At 39.7% G+C, this 23,473-nt stretch overlaps 1 protein-coding gene across 1 annotated transcript in view; it reads right to left on the bottom strand.

Moving 5' to 3' along the window:
- vopp1b (VOPP1 WW domain binding protein b) overlaps window positions 1–22,928 on the bottom strand; it is a 50,321-nt gene extending 27,393 nt beyond the window's left edge. Inside the window, exon 1 of the mRNA XM_065294837.2 lies at window positions 22,678–22,928. Within this exon, the coding sequence (XP_065150909.2) occupies window positions 22,678–22,740 (63 nt within the window). The 5' untranslated portion in view covers window positions 22,741–22,928. The remainder of the gene's footprint in view (window positions 1–22,677) is intronic.
- Window positions 22,929–23,473: the final 545 nt, after the last annotated feature.

Below are 23,473 nucleotides of genomic sequence, written 5' to 3'. Positions count from 1 at the left end.
CGCTTCCCTGCCAATGACGAGTTTTACAGCAATTCGTATTTCCGCTATGATCCAGCAGGTGGCGCTCTTACTAAACTTATAAAACCCGAAAGCAACCCATTAGGTCAAACAGTTAGAACTCTGTATGTTTTGATCATTGCTCTGAATCTTATGCAAAAATGCAATTATCTTAACTTTTTGGTTAAAATTTTGTATTTTTGAAGAAACCTACCCATATTTGAGAGGTGATAAAAGAGAACAAATGAATGTAGGGTAAAATGTTTTTTTTTTTTTTTTAAAGCAGAGGGTCTGTTCTTTTAATTGATATATTGTATGATTATATATTTAAAAAAGAACATTTTCTGGAAGGCATTAAACTTTTGTAAAAATCATAAAAAATGCTGCTGCTGGCTGGCAACTTTTTTTTAAATTGCTGGCAGGGAAAGAGTTAAGGATAGAAACTAAAAGATCTTTTCAAGCTTTTGGGGTCATCGATCTAAAATAAATCATCTCACAGAGCAGAAGAACTTAACAGACTGAACAAAACAAACCACAGATCAAAGAAGCTGACATAAATTTCTTAATCACGTTAAAAGTTTGCAAGGACCATTCTGAAGCATTTATCTAAATAAATAATGACCTCCAGCAGTAAATGTAATTCTCACGGTTAGCAGAACGTTAGGAAGAGCAAATAACAAAATAAACATAACAGAGGAAATAAAAAAATAGCAAGAATCCTCTTTACGGTGAAAGGGCCACTGCTTCAGGATGATGAAACCGCCTGAAAGATATCATTTGCATGTTGGGCTACCAAAAAGTTCTGTTTTGGGGCACAAAACTAATGAATGCTTCTTTATTTAACAACGCTAGTCAAGTATCACTCATATTGCTGGTTGAACAAATCACAAATCCTATACTGTGGCATTTACACATAAATGTTTCCTTGAATTAAGTTGGCTAAGGAGAGGTAAACTCAAAGCTTTTACCCTTTAGATGATAAAATGAGCAGAAAAAAACATACTAAAAGAAGGACTTGAGAAATTCAAGGAAGTTCTATATAGACTTTGTGCCCTGATTGGTTTCGCCCATGACTTGGGTTAGGGCTGAGCTTAGAGGTGGGGTTTCATTATTGTTTTGTAAAACAAAAAAAAATAGTTTTATTGTCTTGTAAAATATGAACACTTTCCAGTGAGATCAACAACCACTAACCTGTGAAGTGTGTGGAAGCATAACTTAAATGAAAGTAAAAATAAACAACAATTTATTTAGTTATTAAGTATATAAAGATCTGTGTTGAAAACTACCTCCATATTTTACACGGATTCACAACAGTAATGACAACACATTTGAGATGTTAGACATTACTTGACAGCTTAATGGATTTTTAATGGACGTTTTACTGTTGGTTTATTATTGATTAATAATTAATGATTTCACAGGAAATGACAGTTAATGCTGTTTGACAACTCATGTAAAATAAGTAACCTCCAATTTTATGTTTCAAGCAGAGATGGCGATAGAGAGGCAAAAGTTGTGGCTTTAATATGAAGTGGCAACACTATCCATTGGCAATTCGTATGTATTTCACAAAGTGGTTATTCGTATAAATTGGTACGACCAACTTCATACATTTTTGTTAGATTTGCCTCGATCGCTGTTTTGTTTGAGTTAGGGGTGGGGTTTTGTTATTGTTTTTTTATGATAATCGTACGTTTTTGCATGATTAACTTTACACTAATTTATACTAAGTCACCAGCTAAGCTAACCGCAAGCTAAGCTGCTATCGAATCACAACACACTAAACAGGCTACACAATCAGAACTCGATACGTATTTCTGAAGGAGAGACTTCATTGAACAAGGAAGACATCAGACCATTTAAAGGACAGTGAAAACAATCCTATAGCCTACAGATACTATAGCCTTTTTTTTTTACACGTGAAACACGAACACATGCTATATTGCGCACTGTAAACACAACCAAAGCTTCTAAAACACAGAAAGAATGGGACCTTTAACGATATGCAAAAGGTATAAACATTGACGCTAGTTATTGTTTCCAACGTAAATCTCTTTTCTTGGACTACAACAAACACACAGATTGTAGGCAACAGTTTACTTCCTCGCCCTGTTGACGTGGACAAGACCAACATTATCATAATCAGAGGTGTAAAGTACTTGAGTAATTTTACTTGATTACTGTACTTAAGTATTATTTTTTGGGATTTTTACTTTACCTGAGTACAATTTAAAATCAGTACTTTTACTTTTACTTAATTAAATTTTTTAAGAAAAAAAAGTACTTTTTACTCCTTACAATTTTATTTACAGTCAAAAAGTACTTATTTTTTAGAGATCACTTTATTCTATTTTCCCTTACTCTTACCAAACCAATTGAATTGTGCTGACGGCCAGTTTAATTTAAATGTTATTTATTTTCCTTGGCCAAGATACAGTGTGCCACTTCCTGAAATTCATACGGTCGTAGCTCAGGCACCTTAAGTCCGGGGTGTTCGCCCTTCGGGTCTCTTATCCTACCCGAGAGGGCCTTTTCAACGAGCCAACCCAGATGCTCTAACCCTTTCCACGGCTGAGATACAGCGGTCATTCCCCTGATTTCCCACGACCGTAGATTGGATGCCTTTGGGTCGCTTATATCCGAGGGGACTTAAGGTGCCCGAGCTACAGCCATGGAGAAAATCGGGGAAAGGACCACCGTATCTCGGCCGGGGAAAGGGCTAGAGACTCGTGGGTGGCTTGTTGGAAAGGCCCTCTTAGGTAGGATAAGGGACCCGAAGGGCGAACGCCCTGGACTTAAGGTGCCTGAGCTAAGGCCAAGGAAAAATCCGGGAAGGGTTGACCATATCTCGGCCCCCGAGAAAGGGCTAGAGACTCGTGAGTGGGCTCGTCGGATGAAGATTTTTTCGCTTCTTTGAAACCGACAACACATTAAGCCAGCAAACAGTTGGATGGACATCTGGCCTGAGTTTCAGACACCAGGACGTCTCTGCTCAAGTTCCCTGCTATTTGCAGCCTCTCTATCAAGACTAAGTCCTTGTTCACGCTGTCAGTCCAAATCTGATTTTGTTGCATGTCTTACTGGACAGACTCACTGTCCACATTGTGTATCACAACTGTTTAGATCCGATCTGTGCGTCCTGTAGGGTTTTGCTATTTTCTGAATTATCTGCACTGTTTCTATGGCAATGACGTCACACTGGCACAACAATCGTGTTTACATTTTACGTGACGCAACAGCATGACCGAAAAGCTACAAAAATACGATCAGAGCGGTCAGACTTAAATGTATTTCTGAATATGTGATTTGAAAAGTATTTCAAACCACCTCTGGATATAGCTTGAAACAGAAAAGAAAAAAACAGATTTCATGTGGTTTTTAGCCGTTCACACGTTCTAAATGTGATTGGGTTCCAATCGAATATGTACCAAAATCAGATTTGGACTGACAGTGTGAACAAGAACTAATCCAACTCTTTCTGCACTGGCTGTCTGTGAGATGCTTGATACTTAATTTTGAAAATCAGCTTCTGCTTTAGTTAAATTTGAGGTTTCACAACTTTAAGTAGCATGTTGCATACTGAAATTAGGTCGTTTTATATTTTGAAAATGAAATACAATTAAATGCAAACAGTTGTAAAGCAGGATAAAACCCTGTTTGTGGTGCATTCACTTCATGTTTTTAGAGATTAAAAGCTTAAACAAGAATCTCTAGTTTAAATTTTTCCTGTTACTTTTACTTTTTTAATACTCAAGTACAATTTTAATGTGGTACTTTTTACTTTTACTCAAGTATGATTCTGGCCCGATACTTTTACTTTTAATTGAGTAAAATTTACACTCAGTACTTGTACTTTCACTTGAGTAAAATTTTTGAGTACTTTTTACACCTCTGATCATAATTCCTCCCGCTCACAGTCTTTAAGTTAACTCCTGTTAGCATTGCATTGTGACCGAATCTTTTAAACATGGTAAGGAGCGTCACATTTCCTGCTGATGTCAGAGGTATTCAGACCAATCACAATGTACAGATTAGCTGGCCAATCAGGGTCACAGCGCTTTCAAATCAATGAGTTTTGTACAAAATGTTTTGTAATTTTTTTTATTGTGTATTATCATAAATAGCAAGGTTGTGTGATGAAATCCCTGCTATCTTTGCAAATCTCTCTCGGTCGTGGTGGCTGTTACTATCACTGCTGTCAGAGTTTGCAGTTTAGTTTGTGCTGTGTTTGGCAGCATTTACTTGAACCCAAGAGCTTTAGATGTAGTTTTCTCCATCTAACAGGATGAAAAGTCGGGAATAAACAGCAATCTCCCTGCCTCTGCTTCCAGGAGGTTGAACACTCTTCTATATCCCATTACACCGGGGTTCATTTATCCCTTATGACAGAGTGCAGCACTGCCTGTCAGTTCAATAATCAATACACCTCAGCCAACATCCCTCAGCTGCTGTCAAACGCCTGCCATTAGACAGCTGACGGAGGGGCATCTTCATCTCACTGAGGAATGCCTTTGACTCCGGCCAGATCATTAAAAACGTGTGTCTGCTTGAGAGAAACCTGCTGCATATTTTTTCCAACATCCAGTCAGTGGGATGACAGCGGGATAAAGGAAAAATGTTGGAGGGCAGAATGATGAATGATTCCTTAAGCATTACTTACATACAATAAATGACTAATACTCTGAATGAGAGGAGTCAAAGTTTACAGACTGATCTGAACATAAGTTTTTGCCAAGCAGTTTTGGACCACGATGAATATCTATTAGACAACCAAACTATACTGCCTACATGTCTTACATTGTGAATTTGCATGACGAATGCTATTTGATGCTTTGGGATTACATTATCAGCCAGCACAGCAATCCTAAGGCTCTGTTTCCACCTACTGGAGTTATAAAAAGCTAAGTGATTTATATTTCTACACTTTTAACAAAATCAATAATCACGCATTTATACAAGCAGGCTTTCTCTGTGTGTTTTTTTTAGCAGCAGCAGCATGAAGGCCAGAACATTATACAAGCAAATCTGAGTCCTGAATAACTGCTGTTATAGTGGGGATATCATTTGCGGAGTGGTAGGAATATTTCTGTCCCGGCGCTAAGTACTCTGTTGCTGTTTTTAGTTTACTATATTCGCTGTGCTGCTTAAAGGAAAACTAAATTTACCTCATCTTAGATTAATTAATACATACCTATCTTTTTTCAATGCGTGCATTTTTATCTTTGTACAATGCTAACAGTGTGTTAGCATTTAGCCTAGCCCCATTCATTCCTATGGCTCCAAACAAAAGTTTTAATTGGTGCCCCTATACTTACTCATGTAACTACTCATGTAACAGTTTTTAAATAGGGAAAACATGGAAGTGTTTGGTGGCTCCTAAATTCATCCCTGTTTGGAATCGAAGGATGGAATGGGGCTAGGCTAAATGCTAACACATTCACGAGGCGCTGTACTGTACAAAGATTAAGGGCACACATTGATAAAAGATAGGTATGTATTAATTTGTCTAAGTTTACGTAAGAACATAGTAAAATATTGAAAAACAATGGTGTTTTCTTTTAAAGGGGCATACACGCCGCTGAAATCACGTGCTGTACAATTGTATGTACTTATTTTGTTGTAGATATAACACTACAGTCAATGCATAATTATCATAGAAGTCATTATTTTGATAACACATTTTACCATTTCCAAACCACATCGATCTTAAAGTGTCACTTTGTAGTTTTTCAACCTTCATAATATATTTTCAAGACCCTTGTGATGGTAGGGGAGAGTGGGGTAAAGTGAGACATCGGGTAAAGTGAGACACCCCCTGTATCTAGGCAACTGAACACATTTGTGGTCCTATGACCATTATGTTTTTAAGCCCCTCAAATTTCCCCTTGGCCATGAAGGACAGGACCTCATGCTGCTGTGGTTGACATGTTTTTTTCACAAAAATATATTTTTTGCTTGTAAAAGTAAATTTTCTTGCTGTCAACTTAATCAACTGTTGTGCCAAAGCAAATTGATTCAGGTAGAAAAACTTATATCACACATGTTTATGAACTACCAACATATAAAACCTTGTATTGATGCTAGCTGAAGATTAGCCTGAATTTCCAAGAGAGAGAGTTTTTTTCCAAAATTTGGTGGTGGGGTAAAGTGAGACAAATGATGTGGGGTAAAGTGAGACATGAGGCACAAGTTCAGTTTAGTATAACATATTTTAATGTAATATTACATTACATATGTTTTATTTTTAATGTTATAAACATTGCAGAAAAACCATTATGCCTAGTCAGGAAGACAGCCTGGGGAAAAACACCCCTTGAGGAGATGGAGAGTGCAGCTGCTTAGGTCAAGGAAGGAAAGAATTCTCTAATGCTATGTACACACCAAACGCGAGGCATCATGGTACTGTGGGTTCACACCAGACACAAGTTCAACAATTTGCGCAAGTAGATTACATACAAAGTCAATGCAAAGACGCAATCAGACACGTCCTCGCATGTGGCGATGCGAATGACGTGATATGGGTGGCGCGTTTTCCACGAAAACACGCGCTATTCGCCGCAAACATGTCTTCGCCCAATTTGAAAATATTCAACTTGAGCGAAAAATTCCATTACACAATGTTAAATCCTGCGAGTAATCTAGATCAAGTAACGCACTGCCCCGCATTTGGTGTGTACGTAGCATTATTCACTCTAGATTACTCACGGGATTTAACATTGTGTCATGCAAATTTTTCCCTCGAGATAAATATTTTCAACTTGGGCGAAGACATGTTTGAGGTGAATAGTGCGTGTTTTCGCGGCAAATGCTCCGCTCATATGGCGTCATTCGCATCGCCCCAGGCGAGGATGCGTCTGATCGTGTCTTTGCATTAACTTTGAATGTAATCTACTTGCACAAATCGTTGAACTCACGTCTGGTGTGAACCCACAGTAAGAGCAGCTGCAAGGGATAGAAATATTGATAGATGGTTCTGATTGTCTTTTGCGCTGACCCGCAGACACTAGCTGGCTCTAAGGGTCCTTTGTTCTGACCCCCAGACTGCGTTTTAATCTAACTGGTTCTATATGTCATTTGAATGTTAATTAAAAAAAATTGAATTGTCGGAGCCAATGGTCTACAGTGGGCAGCGCTCCGACATGTGGTGCTTTCACACTTTCTGGGAGTTCGATTCCCGGCTCGTGGTCATTTGCCGATCCCAATACCCTTCTCTCCTCCCTGTACTTTCCTGTCCTCTCCAAAACTCACTGTTAAATAAAGGCAAAAACTGGCCAAAAAATATAACTTTTGAATTATGTTATGTTGTATTTGATTTTGGTTCAGAGTTACTGTACTTTCAAGTGTTTAGAAAAATAATGTTCTTAATTGACCAATCCCCTTGATTCTGTTACTAGTCCAACATTAGTTCTGGAATGTGTGGTTGTCAAGCTAGCAGTCAGGATTTTATCTGTTACAATATGTGCTGTTATGGTAGTTTCAGAGTGTAAAAAGTAAGTGGATCAGTTTACCCCGAGCTGGTTCACTTTACCCCCTTGATTTTTCTGGTCTGTCTCAGTTTACCCCTAAGCTGGGGTAAAGTGAGACACAAGACCACTTTTTTTAAAACAATCATATTTTCACTGCTCTTCGTCCTGAATACATTCTGGTAATTTCCATAGCTAGGAAACATCCTGAATTAATGGGAAATGTGTAAATTTGACTGATATATCATTTTAGCTCGCTTAGAGGGGAGGAAATGTAAAAAATGTCTCACTTTACCCCACTCTCCCCTACATCGACTTAAAATAGATTGAATGACATGTCCACCATAGCCTGACGGGTCTCTATCACTTTTACTCGTACTTTTAAACTTGGGGTTTCGGGTAGTAACCCAAGCACAAAACAAATAACTACAAAAATCTGCTTTACGGCATAGGCTACGTCACTTCCTCCACTTTTTCAAATTTGGACGTGAGAGCGCAACTATTTATTTTCCTTATGTTTTTGTCATGGCCGAAGCAGCAACTAAGAAAAAGAAACCCAAGGTTTTGTTGGAGGAGACCAGAAAGAGAAAACGGGAGAGTGAGAGAATTAAAAGAAGGACGAGGATCAGTATTTGGGCCAGCGTTCACTCGCTGGCGTAAACTAAAGAAGGAGGAGGGGTTCCTGACCGATGCTGACTTGGCCCTCATGCTTTTGTACTGGTAAGTAATGTTATAATGCTTAAGTTCTGTCTGGTGCTCGAACAATATTTTTTACGTGAATTTTACTGGAGGTTACTTGAAAAGTTTAGAGAGAGACTTATATCATGTGACATTGTGGCGACATGGTGGCGTTATTGACCTACGACACGGGGTGATCAGGGTTTGATTACCCTTTAAGGCAATTTTTTTAAATATAAACTTTAACCAAGCGACCACCGTTACAACAGACTTGTAAACGTGAGCTACATGATCTTTTGGCATTTGAAAAAAATAAAACCCATGAAATTATATTATATGACACATGACATGCTGGAAGGCACACTTTGTGACCTAAAGAGTTGTCTTCTTTTCCTTTGCGACAGTGCTGCGGCGCTTGTAGCCTCTAGAGGCGCTAGACATGAAAAATACATGTCTATCACCCCCTAGTCACCAAAAAGTTCCATGGTGTGCCTTTAATAACTACCATACATTTTGTATACAGTCAAGTGATGCATTATTGTTGTTGAGGACTGGAAGTAAAATGCCTTATATTCAGGTGTGCATTACAATTATTACAGGTAAAATTCACAATGAAAGTTTCCATGAGAAAGATGCAATGCTACAGAAATTGCTTAATTGAGTTGTGACCATTAGTCAAGAATGCTGATTGGGGCAGCAGAGCCGGGTGATAAATAATAGGTTGAAAAGTAAAAGGGATTAACTGCAAGAGATATATTTAAAGCTCCACTGTGTAAGATCTACTCCCATCTAGCGGTGAAAGTCTATATGACAAGCAACTGAATATTACTTTCTAGCCCTCCCCATTCGGAACGCGTTTTAACTTGTACGGTGGCCCGGCCGTGTCATGCCAAGGTTAACATGGCTTCCAGTAGCTACAAAGCAAAAGCAATGAGAAAAAATGAACAATTTGCAATGTCCTTTGCCTGTGATCCATCAAAGCACACAGATTTATGTTTAACATGAAAAAAAGTCTGATTGTCATGATATGTCCGCTTAAAATCACATACAAAAAGCAACCATGACGGGTTTAAATGGACACGAACTAATATTATGTCAAAGTACAATGCTTATGTTTTAAGTAAACATGTTACATGTCCGTGTATATGTAAGCGCTTTCTCTCATATTGGTGAAAAAAGATTGCGCAACTTTCACACACTTGTAAAATGAAACGAAAGACGCGCAGATCAGACGCTTTTATCAACGAAAGCCTAAAATAGGGCTGTCACCGTGTGTTTGTGCTAGAGGTCAGAAAAGATGAAAAACATTTATCTCAGTACCTCTGATTACATAAATGTGGCGGAGAGACGGCGTGTGTCTGTTCGAACACATTAAACCACAAGTGTTATGCATAATCATGCTAAAGTTAGCCAAGGAACTATAAAACTTCAAGTTTACAACATGGACTGTATAGATGTAAACGAATATGCTGAATTACCTGTGGAGAAGATATAAAGTAGCAACTTCAGTGTCCCTCAATAAAGTACACAGTAGAGCTTTAAGGGAATTAGGATGAAGAATTAACAGTGAAACCTGCAAGAAACCTTAATCTCCAAGTGGCATCAGTATCCAAAACTGCAACCCACCTGGAGTCTTCAGAGGTACATATACTGTAGGTTCTCTTATCTTTTACAAATGTACAGTAATGCGAAAAACCTGTAAATGATGTCATATCCTATAAAGGGATTTTTCTTCACAACCAACACCACTGACTTTTTGTTTCAAGGTAGACAATGGTGTGAAAATGAAAGAAGCTACATGATTGGTTTGAGGGATCAATGCGTGTGAGATGAATTATCCAGAAACCAAACATTTCCCCATTACTTTATTAGTGAGGAGGATTTGAGTGTGAGAGAAAGGTCAGAGACTGACAATTAACACTTCACACCAGTCAGGACCTTCAATATGTGCCGGGTAATTTACATTTGAAGGTCATCTGGGACGTAATTGTTTGAGTTATGTAATGCTTACGTAGGTTACAGGTTGATACAGATTGACTTAGTTACCATACAGTATTATTAATAATTATGCAACCAAATTTCTGCTTAAGTTATTATGTGCATGCTTAAATAATAAAACAACAACAATCCACATTCAGACATGATTTTCTGTTCAGGATCCAAAAGTTCACAATTTAGGGTCTCACCAAGTGATGACTAACAAGGCTTCTTGTATTGTTGTGTCGGTGGCGGTGCATAATGATACTGCAGTAGCTTCAGGTCTGAATTCAATCAAATTTCAAGACTTTCCCTCCAGGGAATATTGTTGGGAGAAAACAAAATGATTTTCTCAATCTGTTTTTGAGTGTTAAGAGTCGGAGTCGTGTGTTGTGTGGAGAAACAATGTCTCTACCAGCAAAGGGAGTAATGTCAGGCTTTTCAATATTCAACAGCTCTGTTCTTGAATAAAACCATAATACATGCAAGGAATTGCAAATGCCCTAATTGTTTAGGTCTCTTTTGTGCTCACGTGATCTTTGCCTGCTGCTCTACATCTTGAGAAACAACAGAAACATTTAGATCTGGGTTACTGGTTTAGGAGATAACAACATTTAGGTTTGAGAATGTGTTACTATCACATTTCTACTTTTTCTTCGCGATAGAGTTGTGACGTTCGCGAACGAACCGATTCTTTTGAACGGCTCACAAACATGAACGATGGGAGCCGAGTCGCGGCTGGAGGGGAGCCGTTCTTTCTGTCGTTCTTTTTTCCTATGCGTGTTTCACACAGATGCACACAAATTAGCTCCTCCGCGAGACAGAACAGTTATAGGGGGAGGGGCGCACCCAGCGGAGGGGTTGTTCATTTAAGACTTGAAGGGGCTGATGTCCTATTTGCAAAGTTTACATTAGTAATAGTAGTAATATTGGACTGTATGTAGACATTTCCATTTTATTTATTCTAAATTGTGGAAGTGTTTGTAGTAAAAGCTATTTTGCACAGAAATTCATTGCAGCAGGCTTTGTTTTTGATATTTATTTGTGAGTAGGTATTGTATGAATAACATAAGACAACGTAGCTTTACACATACACACACTTTGTACTACAGATAAATCCAAAATAGTGATGTCACTGTCTAATGTTGTGCAACCCTATGGAATATAGTCTACACACGACAAATGAGGTAATGGTCAATATTTCAGAATAATTCAAACTCAGATATTGGTGTGTGATATCTGAGTTTTAATGATTTGACTACAAATCTAACCTCATCATTCCTCCCAGTGATTATTTACAGTTTTACAGGATAAACTGAGATGCCCCCAAGCTGGCTTCTTAAAACTGACTAAATATTTAAAAAGAGCCAAATGAGCCGTTCTTTTGAACGGCTCTTTGAAAGGAACGGATCGCCAAGATCCGGATCCCCTGAAAGAGCCATAAATCCCATCACTACTTCGCGATAATCCTGGCTCTTCCCCGCCAGCCATTGTTTGAAAACGCTTAGGTTACTCACGTAACCCCGGTTCCCTGAAATAACGGGAACGAAGCATTGCGTCAGTTAGCTGACGCTATGGGGGAAACTCCTGTTTACTCCGTGACTGAAGCCTATTGGTTAACGTCTGTACAAAGTACAGACCAATGACGTTTGAACCCGCGCGCGGGAGGAACGCGTCCCTATATAAGCGCGGTTCAATCGTCAGGAGCTCATTATTATTCGACTGAAGCGCGCAGCCGAATAACACTCGCTGCGTAGACGTTTGTAGCACGGCAAGAGACGCAATGCTTCGTTCCCGTTATTTCAGGGAACCGGGGTTACGTGAGTAACCTAAGCGTTCCCTTTCAATACGGTTCACTTCGCATTGCGTCAGTTAGCTGACGCTATGGGGGAACGTAATCCCATCACGCCGTGCATACACAACGTACTGAAGTGCCTTACCGGAGAGACACTGCGTGTGGCCCTTTACCCGGCATATTCACAGCTTTAAAAGCAAATGTGTAAGCACCATATAAATTGTTGACGCGCACACGGTGGGGTTTTAAACGCACCGGGGGCACATAACATAGCACAAGACGGCGAGGTACGCGCCGCGGCTGTGCGAGATAAGTAAATTCAGAGTCACGTTGGTGAGCTCGCTGAGCGCACCGTGGTGTAGGCTACACATAAAACGCATGAGCGTGCATGATTGAGCCGAGAGAACCTGCGCTCGTAGGGCAGGGACGTCTAAGCTGTACAATCTGACAACGTAGACGGCGAAGACCAGCCGGCCGCGTAGCAGATATTAAATATAGATATAGATACCCCTGTAGACCAAGTTCATGAAGAAGCCAAACTCGCACAGAGTGGGCTCTATATAGAACATAGCTCATAGAGGGGCGTGAGCCAGTGCGATGGTTTCAACGATCCATCTAAATAACCACTGTTAGCAACAGACATACGTAGTGAGTGATCTGCGAAGCTCACGAACGGCCGATCTGACTATAATATGCGGCAGAACGGTTCGTAGCGTGGGATTATACAGATACCACAATAGTGTGAACCCCGGTGCACCCTCGAGCGCATCGGGATGCATATAGGTAGTATTATAGTGCACAGATCGGTGAGCTTTCCAAGCGCGCCGTAAATGTGTATTGACTATAAATTGCACGGGCACAGGTGAACACTTGAATACATCGTGAATGCATATAGATGAATCAGAGTGTTATAATGCACAGGCCGGCAAGATTCTCGAGCGCGCCGTCATGTGTTCTGATAATAAATTGTGCGCACACGGGTGAACTCTTCAGTGCACCGTGAATGCGTATAGATAAATCAGTGCACACAACGCGCCGTGAATGTGTACAGATATGATTGATGAACGTAACGGTGGGCACCCAACGCACCGTGAACGTACACAGATGAACAACAATGTATGTGTCACAAAGCATAACACAGCTGTGTATACAGGTGAGCTTTCCCAAGCGCATCTTATTGTATACCAAAATGTTATAGCGTGTACATGTGAGCTTCTCTAAGCGCACGGTGGACGCATATAATTAAAACCCATATCGTGCATACAGGTGAGCTAATGGGCGCACCTTTAATGCAACAAACCTCAGTAGTGCGCGAAGCAGGGATGTCGAAGCTGTAAACTGACAACGTGGACGGCGGGGACCAGCCGGCCGTGTCACAATTGTCAAATGAGAAACCTCTAAGACCATGCCCATGCTCTAAGACAAGTGAGCATAATTGTCACGGGAGGTGATAACGTCAACGATCCATAAATAGCCTGTATTGACAGGTGCTCTAGTGAGTGATCTGTGACGCAGATAAACAGCTGATCGTCTGATGTACGTCAGACGTATGTGTCATACAGGACCTTGGACAGTTCCAGAGCGCTGTGCCTCGGGCACCGTCCGCATCTGAGAAATGACAGGCTTATGAATAAAGTGAATGGCCAGCCGTAAAAGCATGGTTCGCTGTTACCGCCGCCGTCCGCATCTGAGAGATGACAGGCTTGTGAATTAAATGAATGGTCGGTCGTAAAAGCGTGGTTCGCTGTTATCACGGCCACATAGATATAGGTAGGGGAGAGAGCCGCCGTGCCTCTGTAGTGAGGAGAAAAGTGTTCCACCGGCGATTCGCGGGGGGTTTTGACTTTCAAATGTCACTAGACAAAATGGATCAGACTTTGCATAAGGACGCCTCGTGAAAGGGGTCCTAGCAGCTTGTGTCAATGTGTCATAAGGCACGTAATGTAGGTCGTGTCCCACGGATGCCATCTCCGCACGCCCATCGTAATGGGTTAATATTGGTAGTTTAAGCATGAGATGCGTATCACTCTGATTGAACATAGCTTATAAAGCGATGCAATGAGTTTATAAAGGAGATGACTCGTCAGCTTGTTCAGGGGGCGAGATCTCAGTCTGGTTCGGTAAATAATGAAACCACCGTAGATTGCCCGACCGCATTATCACAATAACACGGTCTAGAGTGCTGCAGTGCTAAATCATCCTCATAATGTACCGTATTCACAGTACAAGGTGATTTATATGAGACAAACGGCGTTCCACGCGCCGAAGGCTGATTGCCGTCGTAAAGCGTGTTCAACCCACAGCAAATGCTGGGCTAGCTCGTAATGACAGCACTTCATGCAGCCGTGTGTAACTTAAGCAAGCTTCCCGGCCGTCAGCTCGGGGCGGGACCTTTGCTAAGTAAAACTGAAGTGGACTTATGAACAGAATGCCACGATATTCAGCTTTCTGAGGCTCGTTAGAGGGGTACGTGCGCCCGTCTTAAACGAGATGCCGCGCGCGTCTGACTGTGCGCGCGCTTTAAGCTTTGAAACTTATTGTGGCGGGTAGCAAGCTCACTTGAGGTTGATATTACCCTTAATATCTCCGAGTATTGGAGCGGAGGTGTGAGCGTCTTCGGATCCGCTAATATAAATCAGCTATATGGCCGAAAAACGTCATAAACCGCTTGGCTGTAAGCCTTTGAGTGGCCGTCCGGAGAGGGCGCGATTCAAACGCTTGGAGCCATGCAAAAGTCTGAGGCTGTCCTTCCTCTAGGAAGAGAGAATAACAGCCGTAAGACCGTGCTCGTTTGCGCCATCAGCATCGTAGCGGAGAAACTGAGGTGGGCTGCGAGCGAATTTGGCAGAAAGGTGTTAGAGACACCGTACAGTCGTGGGGTGTCAATACACAGTATATGGCCAAACCGGGGTCTTTTCGGCTAGCGTCGATAGAATTATGGACAGCGGGCCGTGTGTGCGTATTACTGATTGCTTGTCAGTAAGGCGATAAAGTGTTTAGAGACACCGTACAACCGTGGGTGTCAATACACAGTATAGTAAGCACGGAAATTACTCTTTTTAGAGGAATTAAATACCGTTCGCCACTATAGTGAGGTCGCATAGCCGACAGTATTACACAGTATGTTTGGATAAACAGCACACAGAAAACATTACAGGGCAGTCCAGCCGAGGCGCGACATAACCCCTTTTCTCCCAGACAGTTTCGTTCTCTGTTGATGCAGCTGTGCTGCGGAGACCAGAGCTCAGCCGTTCAGGTGCACAAGCCTCAGTAGTGACGGTGACCGAACGGCTCACGGAGCAGAGCAGTACGTCTAGGTGGTTTAATGTCAGACTGAACCCATCGCAGAGAGGAAGTCTGCCGTGAGGCCCGCGGTTTTGCCGTTTATTAAAAGGGCAGAAAAACCGGGTATATATATAAGAATGTACCAATATTCAGCGCACTGATATAGGACGGGACTGAATAAAGGGAGGTATTCGGGCCTCAGTAGGCTATATTATAAACAAATTCGTTCTGCCTCTGATTCCGTCTAAACCAGAGAGAAATTACCAGGCAGACGAAAAATGAGCTATCTGAAGTGAGATCGGCTCAGGCCAGTAAAGCTCTATAATAAGTGTTTTAGCGCTCCAATAGAGGCGTGTCCGCCTTATCGAGCAGACGAATGAGATCGTGCCGCTCCAGGAGGGGAGGGGCATGAAGCTCTCTTATAATGAGTGTTCTTGGTGCTCCAATAGCGGCGAATCGGCCCTATCGAGCAGACGAATGAGATCGCGCCGCTCCAGAGGGGAGGGGCATGAAGCTCTGTAATCGTTGAACACTGGACAGCTGCATTTAGAGGCAGCGAGCCGTAATACCGCGCGCTAGCTAAGCCGTTAAGAGACCTCACCACTGTGGGGAAAGGAGCGAGGGACTCCGCGAGCGTGGAGCACGAGTGGCTGTGCTATGACAGAGACAGGGGCAGACCGCCCGTGTTTGCTTGTCGTATGCATCTATCCAGGTCTACGGTTCCCCGCTTGTTCATCTCAACAAGAGAGGAACGGCAGAGGGGAGCAGCAACACAGACAGAACAGCCATGCGTCGTGACGGTATCACCCGATGCACTCGGGGGATTAATATATGTGCCAGAGATCTCGCCACTGAATTTGAGAGGAGCGAAGGGACTCTGTAAGCATGAACGGTTGCGGTGTGACAGAACACAGGGGGGGTTAGTCCGTGTGTGCTTGTCTATGCATCCATCTAGTCTCATGGCTCGCCGTGTGTTCATCCCGGCGAGAGAGGAACAGCAGGGGGAGCACGAAACATGGATAAGACAACCAAAGCATAAGCGCGGTCCCGGCGTGGGAGGTGCCAGACCGGTAACGCGCTCGGAGGAAATTCATAGCAGAGAGGCTCACCGAGCCGCTGTGCTGGACGCTATTACAACAGCGCCTGCTCTTTTAGCTTATAGCTTTATATTAAAAATATTGATCTTACCGGGTGGCCGCAGGGGAGACCTCGTCAGGCGTGTCCGCTGCACAGGGCTCGTACCACGGCAAGCGAAGGCTATCTTCGGTTCTCGGCCGGAAAGCGGCAGGGGAAGACGCTAGACCTGGACTCTGCTATCTTCGGTTCTCAGCCGGAAAACGGCAGGGGAAGACGCTAGGCCTGGACTCCGCTGCAGGGCTTTTGTCAACGGCGAGGTAAGGCTTCTTCTTTTCTTCGGAGCAGCGAGAGGTTCGCGCTGAAGGAGAAAATAATGAGCTCCTGACGATTGAACCGCGCTTATATAGGGACGCGTTCCTCCCGCGCGCGGGTTCAAACGTCATTGGTCTGTACTTTGTACAGACGTTAACCAATAGGCTTCAGTCACGGAGTAAACAGGAGTTTCCCCCATAGCGTCAGCTAACTGACGCAATGCGAAGTGAACCGTATTGAAAGGGAACTTGTGATTTTCACAAGTGTTTCACAAAATGCCTTCCAGGAAAATTTTATTCTAAAAATATATAAACATACAAATATATTAAATGAAAGAACAACCCTCTGCTTTCAAACAAACAATAACAAAAACAAACAAAATGGGAAAAACCGTTTCGTCCTATCTATATTTTTTCTTTGCTTATAAAAAATAAAAATGTTTTAGCAAAAAACTGAAATAATTGCATTTTTGTAAATGAATTTTGTTAGAGATCAGATTCAGAATGATTATCAAAACATACACAGAGTTTAAAATTAGTACGTTTTGGCTTCAGTTTTTCATAAATTTGATAATTGCAGTATAGCAGATTAACATAAAGATTCATCAGGAACACGTTTTTTTTTTTTTTGCAAATGTTTTCTCATAATTGACGAGATAACTTGTCAATGGTGGGGAAAGAGTAAAGACATTAAGGGCTCTATCTTAAACCCGGCGCAATGCGCAACGCAAGTGTCTTTTGCTAGTTTCCACCCTGCGCAATTATAATTTTCACATTTGGCGCCACGTTGTTTAAATAGCAAATGCATTTGCGCCCACTTTTGGGCCCATGGGCGTTCTGAAAACGAGGTGTGTTCAGGCGCATTGTTGGCGCGTTGCTATTTTGAGGCAACTAAAATAGACTACGCCATTGACCAACAAAAACCTGGTCTAAAGTCTAAAGTTAATGGCGCAATATGTTTTTTGTTATTTAAAGAGCGCATAAGTAAAATGCGCCTATACACGGGACGACAAAGCGGGTTTGCTTATCACATACATGAATGCGCAGCAGCACAAAAACGCTTTTAAATATGAAAGATTATAAGATTGAATGTAAAAGATTATTATTGAGTCTCTTAAATGAGGACCGATTATGAGACGTTAGAAGGCACAAAGAGCTGCTTCACCTGTAGCCTGGTAAATAAATAAATGCTTTGCTTTAAACAAATGCATTTGTTTTTAAATGTTTTTTTTTAAATGCTACCTCACGGATTTATTGTATCTGATAACTCTGTACCTGTGGATATGGTGAGATGAGAAATTTTTTTAAGTAATGCTTAAAAAAACTGACGCTTTCCAAATGCTGAAACGTGCGGAGAGCCGTTTGTTAATTCTTTATCTACTGTTTGTTACAAATAAAGTATTTTTAGAGTACAAACCTTATCTTACATACTTGTAAATTATTTTTTGATGATATTGGATTGCCATACATTTAAAGCAATTAAAAGCCTGCTTTTTCACTTCCATGACTAAAAGAAAACGTGTTTTAAAGGTTTTAATAAAAATAAAAATTTCAATACAAGTGAAATACAACACAATTATTTAACATTAATCTTAAACTAGGGTTCTTCTTCCTCCGCTTAGTTTTTTCAGTTTACAAAGTCCGTCATCTAAATAGGGATAAGACATAGCGCCAGCGCAACTGACTTTTAAAGGGGATGAGAGCTGAGACTCTCATTGGTTTATTGCACGTTACGCCCAAAATTACTCATAAAAGAAAAGGAGCAACCCTTTTCGATCATGCGTTCGGCGCACAAACCATTTTTCCCGTCGTTAAATTAGCAAAAGTGGATTCGGACACGCCCATTTAGACATTGCGCTGTGCGTTTTAGACAATGCACAAAGTGGAAATGAGAGTACTAATGGATGACTTTGTATCTTGATAGAGGATTTCGTTCATTTTTCAGACCAATCATAAAAGAAGCTCAACAAAAGCCCATACATCTTCATTAAACTCAAAGACAAAAACAAAAAAAATGCTTTGGAACAAACATCTAGTCCTTCCTGATTGAATGTTTATGGTCATCACTGAGCACTTCCAATAGCCCGACATATTTATATTTATGCATTTGCTTTTATCCAAAGTGTCTTAAAGTGCATTTCAAGGTATACAATTATCACGTGTGTTCCCTGGGTTCAAACCCATGACCTTATGCAATACTCTACCAATGAGCTATGCAGGAGCACAACATTTCAGTCCAGCACAAGTACAAACATTGACGGTGTAGCATTAATGACATACAGCATACTTTACTTCCTTAACATGGACTCGTGTTTAACACCGGCTGATGTTCAACAAACAACAGCGAGAGGGTGAGCGAATGGTAATCTGTGCAGACAGGACTGCTGTTAAGTGAGCATTAACCGAGGGCATTAGGCTAATACCTTTGTCTTCAGTAAATATAGATTCACAGGACCAAGTGAGCAAATCCCTGTATCAATGCTACAACGTGTGCCAACTCTAAAACAAGCTGTTTTCCGTCAACTTCTCAATGATCCTGCAATCTACAGTATAGCAAATTTCTTTTCTCAAATTCACAGAAATAAGTGACGTGAATCGATAGAGATAAAGCGTTTCTACGAAGAGCCAAAGCCACAGAAAACACAGATTTCTTATTCTTGTGTGTAATTGCTGCAGACAGTTACAACAATATAAAATGATGGCTATAATTAGATCTACACGCACAGCTGGGAAAAGCAGAATTAAATTGAGGAAATAGATTCAGAATTTGGTTTTGTGAATGTACACTGGCTGACCAGTAAAATAATCACTGCACAGTATGGTACAGTATGAAAAATTAATTTTAACATTATGTACTCTCTCTATTATTATGATGTCATACATAGTAATTATAAAATAATTGATGTTTCTAAAAAGGTTTAAAGAACAGCAGGTCACACTGTAGGACACAACAAACAGAAGTACAGTAAATCATGTCGACCCACAATCAAATTCAATGCTTATGGAATACAAATGTCCTATTAAGGCCTTTTAAACCTTCCTTAGTGACCCACAATGCTTACTAAACTACAATCACAATAGCATTCAAAGTTGTTGTAAAGGTCTTATTTACGCCATTCCCAAAAACGACAAAAGATAAATCTCTGTTTCTACCTATAATAACTGATTAACTTTCTATTAAACAAGCATCAATAAATCTGAATTACGTTACTTACAAGTATAAATGTGCCCTAATTTTTGTCATAAGGTGAAGTAATATCTGGCTTGTTCTCAAACAGGCACATTATTATACCAAGGCATAAGTGTGCGTGTGTGCGTCTGTGTGTGTTTATAAGAATTAGAATTTTACGATTACAATGACAGTCTGTTTTTACTTTATGCAAAATGATTTATGAGAAGAAAAAGCTGCCATATTGATTTATTCTGAAGTATCTCTCTCTCTTCTCTGACTGGGAAACATTAATAGGTGATGTGCAGTTGACATACAGTACCATTACTGTAACACATTTTATTACTGTACATTACAGTATGATGGATTAATAGATCAGCTATATTAATATAAATCAAATCAGACCAGACCAGCTAAATATGAAAAGGAAAAACACTTTACAAATGAAAATAGCATTGCAGTCTGTTAGTTACTAGGTTATTTTACCCATGGTTTGGTAAAATATTTACAAACCCAACCATTGGTTTAAATTACCCCAGAAAATGTCGATATTTGATCAAACCATGGGTTGAAACAACAGACCGTGTACCATTAGGATACTGTAAGAAGCCCACATGAGAAAACACTGTAGTATACTTTAGCATTTACTATAGTAAATTGTAGTGTACTGTAGTATATTACAGTAATTGCTACACTGTTAATGTAGCCTATATGCTGTAGTATTAACTTTAATGAATTGATAAACAGTAAGTAGTGTAGTATACTTTAGTATTTAGTATAGTAAATTGTAGTGTACTGTAGTATATTACAGTAATTGCTACACTGTTAATGTAGCCTATATGCTGTAGTATTAACTTTAATGAATTGATAAACAGTAAGTAGTGTAGTATACTTTAGTATTTACTATAGTAAATTGTAGTGTACTGTAGTATATTACAGTAATTGCTACACTGTTAATGTAGCCTATACTAGAATATGCTGTAATATTAACTTTAATGAATTGATAAACGGTAAGCAGTGTAGTATACTTTAGTATTTACTATGGTAAATTGTAGTATACTGTGGTATATTACAGTAATTGCTTCAGCGTTAATGTAGCTATACTAGAATATGCTGTAGTATTAACTATAATAAATGGATAAACTATACTGTAGTATACTTTAGTATTTACTATAGTTAACTGTAGTATACTGTGGCATATTACAGGAATTATACTTGAGTGTTCTGTAGTCCTAACTATAGCCGACAGAATCGATAAACAGTAAGTAGTGTAGTATACTTTAGTATTTACTATAGTAAATTGTAGTATACTGTGGTACATTACAGTAATTGCTGCACTGTTAAGGTAGCCTATACTATATGCTGTAGTATTAACTTTAATGAATTGATAAACAGTAAGTAGTGAAGTATACTTTAGTATTTACTATAGGTAATTGTAGTGTACTGTAGTATATTACAGTAATTGCTACACTGTTAATGTAGCCTATACTAGAATATGCTGTAATATTAACTTTAATGAATTGATAAACGGTAAGCAGTGTAGTATACTTTAGTATTTACTATAGTAAATTGTAGTATATTGTGGTACATTACAGTAGTTGCTGCACTGTTAATGTAGCTTATACTAAAAATATTCTGTAGTATTAACTATAATGAATTGATAAACTGTAATACTGTAGTATACTTTAGTATTTACTATAGTAAATTGTAGTATACTGTGGTATATTACAGTAATTGCTGCACTGTTAACGTAACTTAGAATATGCTGTGGTATTAACTACAATGAATCGATAAACAGTAAGTAGTGTAGTATACTTTAGTATACTATAGTAAATTGTAGTATACTGTTGAATATTACAGTAATTACTGCACTGTTAATGTAGCCTATACCAGAATATGCTGTAGGATTAACTATAATGAATTGATAAACGGTAAGTAGTGTAGTATACTTTAGTATACTATAGTAAATTGTGGTATACTGTGGTATATTACAGTAATTGCTGCACTGTTAACGTAGCTTATACTAGAATATGCTGTAGTATTAACTATAACTGTGATACTGTAGTATACTTTAGTATTTACTATAGTAAAATGTAGTATACTGTGCCATATTACAGGAATTAATGTATAGGCTACTTGAGTATTCTGTAGTCCTAACTAGCCTACAGAATTAATAAACAGTAAGTAGTATACTGTACTTTAGTATTTACTATACTGAATTGTAGTATATTGTGATACATTACAGTAATCGCTGCACTGTTAATGTAGCTTATAATAGAATATGCTGTAGTATTAACAATAACGAATCGATAAACAGTATACTTAAGTATACACTATAGTAAATTGTAGTATAGGCTTCTTTGTTATATTACAGTAATTACAGTTTTTTACATGTATATACTACAATTCTATAGTATTGTAAATTGATAAATTATGTATTCTGTAATTAATTATGTAGTTTAAAATTTACTATGCCAAGGTTCAAAAACACTGTACAGTAGCGTATCTAGGAATTTTACCTCAGTTTACTATCAGTATTTTTCAGGTAGGACTAATCATATTCAAACAGCTCCGAGAAAAACTAGCTTGGAGAAAAACAATCCCGATAATAAAGTTGCTCCAAAAAAGCTCCATACAACCGGACTTCACAGCTGACCCGACCCAACCCAACTGACAGAGACATCTACTGTAGCCTATTTTCTCAATCTACTGTAGTGAAATCGCTATAGCTGGATGTGCGTTGTATTGTTATGAGGAGCGTCCGCGGAGACAAAGGCTCACCACATTATATATAAAATACAGTTATGTGTCTCTTCTTAAACGACAATCTAACAGTGCACGGGTCAAAACCGCAACAATAAAGTTCATCCTTACCACGCAATATGACATTTCATACAGTTGTGTTATTTAACAGATGCGACTCACCTCTAAAATCACGCAGAGTGTCAGCAGCGCACCCGCCGCGTGCCCCTTCATCCTCTCCTGCATTACTGTATGTAAATGGTGTCAGGACGGCAGGTTCATACTAGCATAAAACCTTGATTTTTCACAGCAAAAAAGCTCTCGTATGTGTCTATAGCGTCTGTCTGTGTGAAGACAACAGCGCCAGTAAGTCAGCTGTGGGTTTCTCCGCTCCTCTCTCTGTTACGAAATCCCCACGCAACAATGAAACAGATTCCCACCAGCACAGCTATTAACAGATGAAGGCTACTGTCCTTCACCCGTATAAATAACCAGGTCCTCCTTTTCTTTCTTTTTACACTGTAAATTCAATATGTATTTTTTTAAATACATAAGTACATTTTACAAATTATTGTAGTATTAAGTGGATAAATAAAAACTCTACGCAAATACCCCAAAGATTAATTTACTGTAAGTTAATTTAACTATGTTAACAGTTACAACTTTTGATTTTATAAATAAAGAAATAAATGCTGTAGAAGGATTGTTAGTTCATGTGAACTAAGATTAACTGCTAACAAATACAACTTTACGCTGCACTGTTAAAAATTCTGTAGAAATTACAGTAGGCTACTATACTGACTGATCTAACGGAAAGTCGTGTTATGGTCACGAAAAATGTGATTAATCTATTCGTGTCCACTGCACGAAATTCAGCTTTTATTCGTGCCTTGAGCGCAAATGTATTTTTCGTGACAGTCGCACGAACTTCTATAAATAGTTTTTCGTGTCCATTGCACAACTTTCTTTTCCGTTTAAT

This window comes from Paramisgurnus dabryanus, chromosome 22, assembly GCF_030506205.2.
Source record: "Paramisgurnus dabryanus chromosome 22, PD_genome_1.1, whole genome shotgun sequence".
Lineage (NCBI taxonomy): Eukaryota > Metazoa > Chordata > Actinopteri > Cypriniformes > Cobitidae > Paramisgurnus > Paramisgurnus dabryanus.
Note: the sequence above shows the minus strand (reverse complement) of the source record. Positions and strands in the feature narration are given on the sequence as shown.